Here is a 6,000-nt window from a genome sequence, read left to right on the forward strand (position 1 = left end):
TCCAGGTCTCAATTCAATTCTCAAGTTCTGCCTTTTACCCCCTTTTTTGGAGGGCTTAGCTTCAACGATCCTCACAACCTGTTATTTTCTACAAAAGGAGAAACAATGTATCTAAATGCTTTGTATAGTGCAGCTGGATTTTATCTGGGCCACAGATATTGTTTGAACAGACAAATTATCTGAACAGACCTCCAGGGTCTGCCCTGTCCTGATCTGAAAAGTCTGTAAAGAGAACAGGCTTTGGGCACTGGGTATGAGTGAGTCCATGACTTTCCTTGACTTCAGCTATAGACTTGCATTCTTAAGAAGGCTTTTTACAAGGTTGAAGAGTGCATTTAAGAGTCTCAATATAATAACAGAACTAGTAGTGAGGAAATCAGGTCAGTTCCACATCTTTAACTCTAATTAAAAGAGCCAATCCCTGTTGTCCGTCCCTGCTGTCCTTGCTCTGTTTCACTACCATCTCTTCCTCAAGACAGAAATAGCCTCCTTACCAGTTTCCTGCTCCTTGAGCTCCTTGAGCTCTTGCTCATTTAAGTCTGGATGATGCCACCCAAGAGTAAAATCTTTTGGTGTCTTCTTAGCGCCCAAGATAAAGTCTAAATGCCTTAATTTGGATCTCCACCTATTGTGCCTGGCCCATCTGTTGCCAGCCTCCTTGACATACCATAAGCTATGGCCATGGGGTGATTATCAGTGCTTCCCCGGTGAGCCAGGCTCTTTGATGCCCTAGGAGTCCCAGCAATCTTTTCCCTCTGCCCAGAATGCTTGTTTCCCTCGCCTTTAGTTAGATGGATAATTGCTACTTATGCTTCAGATCCCCAGGCATTTTCCCTGAACCTTTTCTGCTTCCCCTAGACAGGCCTCCCTCCTCTTAACTTCTGTAGCATTTTGAATATACCCATACATGCCGGTATGAGAGCAGGACTTGTGTTTTTATCTCTGCTTTCTCACTAGATAGGAGCTCCTTGAGGGAGCCTTGTCTCTTCGTCGTGATCACCTGGAACAGGACTTGGTATGTTGAGAGGTAGACAGATATAGATAGGATTCCTAGTTGTGTGACCTTGGGCATGTTATTTAACCTATGTCTCGAGTTTCCACCCACTGAGCAGAATAGCTGCAAGGGCTAAATAACAAAATTCTTGTGAAGGTTCTGGAGTACAGTTGGCACATAAGATGGAGGTCATGGCCATAGGGTGCCCTCCACATATATTTGTTGAATCAACTCAGCAGAACTCAGGAAGGGTGCTAATAATTATTATACTGTGCACCGAACAGGTGCCGAAACTGTCCTGTCAAGGGTTGCAGTTTTCGTAGTCCAAATGGGAGTCTGACTTGTTGATCTTTAGGGACAGAGATACTGAGCCCCAAATGTGGGAAGCGTCGCTCATCCGGGTGTTTGAGAAGGACTCATGCGGCGTTGCCCCCCCGCCCCTCGCTCCTCGTAGCCCGAAGGTAAGCTCGGGCGCCGTTAGGAAAACGTGAACACCCCGGAGTTCTCGACTTTGCTTGCCCTACGTTCGTAGCCCCGCTGGGTTCAGAACAGGCCACCTCCCACCCACCCGCCGAAGTAGCTCCGCCTACCGCGCGCCCACTGGGGGCGGAGACTGTTGCGTCCCGCTGTCGTCACTTCCAGGGGACCCGGAAGCGCCGTTCTCCGGCCGCTGTACTTAGAAAGTCGTGATGGGGATACGCTGGATTTAAATCCGCGGCCGACCGTGGGCCGAGGGCCGGCGGGGACTGCTGTGGCCCGGGCGAGTGCGAAGCAGCTTCTGAGACAGTACAGGAGAATCCTGGCCGTGTGCTTCTCTTGTGGCGGCGTCGCCCCGCCTCTAGGATAGGACTGGTCGCGGCTCTCGGTGCCTAGGACCCGGCGGGCGCTTCTGCAGGCTGCCCCGCGTCCGGCATCCGGTCTCCGACAGCTTGAAGGGGCGACTTCGGGAATAGTTATCTCCCCGTCGTTCACTGCCCCCGCCAAGGTCTTCGCGACGCTCTTCTAGCCGACGTCGAGCAACCCGTTCTGAACATGGAGAAGTTTGGCATGAATTTCGGGGGCGGACCGAGCAAGAAGGACCTGCTGGAGACCATTGAGACGCAGAAGAAGCAGCTCCTCCAGTACCAGGCACGTCTTAAGGATGTGGTCCGCGCCTATAAAAGCCTCCTGAAAGAGAAGGAGGCTCTAGAGGCCAGTATTAAGGTGCTGTCGGTATCCCACGAGGCGGATGTGGGCCTCACAGGTGTCCAGCCTCCAGGCCTCTCTTTTCCTGACTCTGCGGATGACCGATGTTCTACTCACAGCGAGGATAGCACTGGGACCGCCACCAGCTTGGATACTGCGGCAAGTCTCACCAGCACCAAGGGTGAATTTGGGGTAGAGGAGGACAGGCTGGCTCGTGGACCCCCACCTCCAAAGTCCGAAGAAGCCAGTGGGTCCGAGAGTGGAGTTAGCAGTAGCAGTGGGGATGGACCATCTGGGGGTGGGGAAGTGGACAAACGACTGCACCAGCTGAAGACTCAGTTGGCTACTTTGACCAGCTCTTTGGCTACAGTCACCCAGGAGAAGTCTCGCATGGAAGCTTCTTACCTGGCTGACAAGAAGAAGATGAAACAGGACTTAGAGGATACCAGTAAAAAGGCAGAGGAGGAGCGGGGCCGTCTGGAGGGAGAATTGAAGGGGCTGCAGGAGCAGATAGCAGAAACCAAAGCCCGACTTATCACCCAGCAGCATGATCGGGCCCAAGAGCAGAGTGACCATGCCTTGATGCTTCGTGAGCTCCAGAAACTGCTGCAGGAGGAGAGGACCCAGCGCCAGGACTTGGAGCTTCGGCTAGAAGAGACCAGAGAAGCCCTGGCAGGGCGGGCATATGCAGCTGGTCAGATGGAAGGGTTTGAGCTGCAGACCAAGCAGCTGACCCGTGAGGTGGAGGACTTGAAAGGTGAGCTGCAGGCTCTTCGGGATGAGAAGAATCGGCCCGACCCTCGGCTGCGGGAGCTTCAGGAAGAGGCTGCCTGCCTGAAGAGCCATTTCCAGGCTCAGTTGCAGCAGGAAATGAGGAAGGTAATTACGGTCATCTCCTTCAAATGTTAGTCATTTAGCCTAAAGTGGGAAATACCAGGGTTTTGTCTCCTTTGGTAATTAGAACTAAGTGGCTGCCGTGTCCATTGTTGATGCTATTCAGAAGGTTGCACTGTGAGTCCTGGGAAGTCGGTGCAGTGTGGTGTTGACAGTATCCACAGAATGTGCTTCCAACAGGTCATGGGCTTCCTCAGTATAGGCTGGTTTGGGGCGAGACGCCTCTGAACTTCTGGCCTTGGCATCTTAGCAGCTGTGCTCTGTGGGGAAGCATAGTTTCAGCTGTGTGGTGAAAGGAGTGTGTCTGCCTCTAGGCAGATGCGTTACACAGGGAGCGGTATACCCTGTAGGTAGGGTGGCTGCGGGGAGGGGGAGATGATGCAAAAGGAAGTCTCAGAAGCAACCTCTTATAATTGCTTCTAGTCAGTTAGCCTGTTCTGGAAAGGTGTGCTGTTTTACAGTGCTCCTTTCAGCGTGGAGAGAAATCCAACTGAGTTTTGAACTTCCAGGAGTATTGGGAGAGGAAAAGAATGTCCTGTGATTTCTTAGTGGGATTTGGGGCAACAGATGACAAAGATAACGCAGTTCTCGTGTGAGCCTTGTGTATGACAGGAGACACTAGAGCAGAACAGATACGGGAGGTTCTTAATGTGGTTTGCTGTGATGTATCTCTGGAGCAGAACCCCACCAGGTTACAGGAAAGTTCTTTAGTTTCCAAAGCAACAGGAAAAGCCCCAGTGCCCCTTCTCACCAGGCCATCTGAGTCCTGTGACCCCTTTGCTCCCCTCTCTTGCTCTCTCAGTTTGCTCTAGGCCTTTGTGGCTTTTCTGGACGCATTTCCATCTTTCCCCTTGCCTTACAGACAGCCCTTGTGGAAGATCAGCTACGCCAGCAATCTCGGGTGGAGGAGCAGAGGGTGGCGGCCCTGGAGAATCAAATCTCTGAGGTGTCCGAGCTGCTGGGCACCTATGAGAAAGCCAAGCAGAAGGACCAGCTGGCTATCCAGAAGCTAAAGGAGCGCATCCTGCAGCTGGACCTGGAGAACAAGACGCTGGCGCTCGCCGCCTCCAGCCGCTCCCCGCTGGACAGCCATGGCGAGGAGTCCAGTCTGGATGTCAACGTCCTGAAGGATAAGATGGAGCAGCTGAAGAGGCTGCTGCAGGTGGCGGCCAGGAAAAGCCAGGTGACCCTGGACGTGGAGAAGCTCTGTGACCTGGAGATAATGGCTGGCTCAGAGGCTGCTGACGGGGAGAAGGCTTCGGCGCTCTACTACCAACAGGAGCTGAAGCAGCTGAAGGAGGAGTTTGAGAGGTACAAGATGAGGGCCCAGGTGGTCCTCAAGAGCAAGAACACCAAGGACGGCAATCTGGCCAAGGAGCTGGAGGAGGCCCAGGAGCAGCTCGCCGAGCTGAAGGAGAAGTACATCTCCCTGCGGCTGTCCTGCGAGGAACTGGAGCGCCAGCACGGGCAGGAGGCTGAGGACTGGAAGCAGGAGCTGGCCCGGCTGCAGCATGCGCACCGCCAGGAGCTGGAGCAGAGCCAACTGGACTTCAGGGAGCGTGCGCTGCGCCTAGAAGAGGAGCTGCACAAACAGCGGGACCGGGCCCTGGCTGTGCTGGCCGAGAAGGACCTGGAGCTGGAGCAGCTTCGCTCCGTGGCCTTGTCCTCTGGGCTGCCAGGTCGCAGGAGCCCGGTGGGTGGCGGGGGGCCTGGGGACCTGGCCGACGCGTCAGCCCCGGACAGCCTGACCCAGGCACTGCAGCTGGCCGCGGCCAACGAGCCCACGTTCTTCCTGTACGCCGAGCAGCTGGCCCGCAAGGAGGTGGAGATCGCGTCGCTGCGCAAGCAGAAGCACAGGTTGGAGGGGGAGGTTCGGCAGCTGCAGGACCGGCTGCTGGAAGAGGGGGAGCGGCACCGCGAGCAGGTAGCCGCCCTGCAGAGCCACATTGAGAAGAACATCAGGGATCAGAGCAGGGAGGGAGCCAACCTGGAGTACCTCAAAAACATCATCTACCGCTTCCTGACCTTGCCTGACAGCCTGGGCCGCCAGCAGACCCTCACAGCCATCCTGACCATCTTGCATTTCAGTCCCGAGGAGAAGCAAGCCATCACGCGCCTCCCCACCGGTGGTGGCTGGTGGCCTTCTGGCAAGAGATGAATGCCCTTTTCGAGGACTCCTGAAATCTCTGTGCCTCTGGTGTGGGAAGGGACAGACTGGTTTCTGCTGCCCCTTCTCTTAACATTACAATTTTTTTCTTCACTGTGTTGAACTGGAAGAGTCTTTAATGTGGGATGGGATTTTCTGCCAAATGCCATGAATGCCACATTGTCCGTGGGCCCTAGAGATACTGAAAATGTCCCAATAATACTCGGATGGTGCACTTGTGAGGGGAAGACGGGGGACAGATGAAGACTGGGAGGTGCCAAAGTTGGGGAGGTGGTGAGAATATTTTAAAATAAGACTTTCTGTTTTAGTATTACACTCCTAGCACAGAACCAGGAGTTAATGTGACTCCAAAGGGAGTTTAGTAATTTCTAAACACTCACAAGGACCGGCTGTTTATGCCCCATCTCATAATCTGAGTCTGGCCCACCGCTGCCCCAATTCTCTGGGGACATAAATCAGGGCTGGAAAGGAGCCAAGAAGTTTGAAATAGTGACAGATTGTCCCCTGTTGTCCACAGATTCTTCCGTCCTGGAACTGGGAAGCTTATCTAGCTGGGGCTAGGTACGGCCTGGTCAGTCTGGACAAAACATACCTATAAGTATGTAGTATGTATGTAGAGGGCCCCGAGCACCATGTCAGTCTTAGGGATTTCCTGAGTAAACTGCTTTTGGCCTGGATAGGGTTTCTGTGGGCCTCTTGCATTTGACCCTGCCTTAACCTGTCTCTCAGCTTGGTCTGGGATTGCGAGTACATGATTTTG

The 6,000-nt window shown here is 53.9% G+C and overlaps 1 protein-coding gene across 1 annotated transcript; it reads left to right on the plus strand.

Moving 5' to 3' along the window:
* The first annotated feature begins 1,649 nt into the window (after window positions 1-1,649).
* On the plus strand, window positions 1,650-5,723 carry GCC1 (GRIP and coiled-coil domain containing 1). Its single transcript, XM_046021549.1, has 2 exons — window positions 1,650-3,058; window positions 3,936-5,723. The coding sequence occupies exons 1-2, from the start codon at window positions 2,027-2,029 to the stop codon at window positions 5,229-5,231; spliced, it is 2,328 nt and encodes a 775-aa protein (XP_045877505.1). The 5' UTR covers window positions 1,650-2,026; the 3' UTR covers window positions 5,232-5,723.
* The last annotated feature ends 277 nt before the right edge of the window (window positions 5,724-6,000 follow it).

Source organism: Meles meles, chromosome 10 (genome assembly GCF_922984935.1).
Source record: "Meles meles chromosome 10, mMelMel3.1 paternal haplotype, whole genome shotgun sequence".
Taxonomy (NCBI): Eukaryota; Metazoa; Chordata; class Mammalia; order Carnivora; family Mustelidae; genus Meles; species Meles meles.

Bases quoted from the DNA above. Each gene is read 5' to 3' on its own strand.
- GCC1 (XM_046021549.1), top strand. From the start codon at position 2,027: ATGGAGAAGTTTGGCATGAATTTCGGGGGCGGACCGAGCAAGAAGGAC. The intron at 3,059-3,935 runs GTAATTACGGTC...CTTGCCTTACAG, and splicing joins TGCAGCAGGAAATGAGGAAG to ACAGCCCTTGTGGAAGATCA.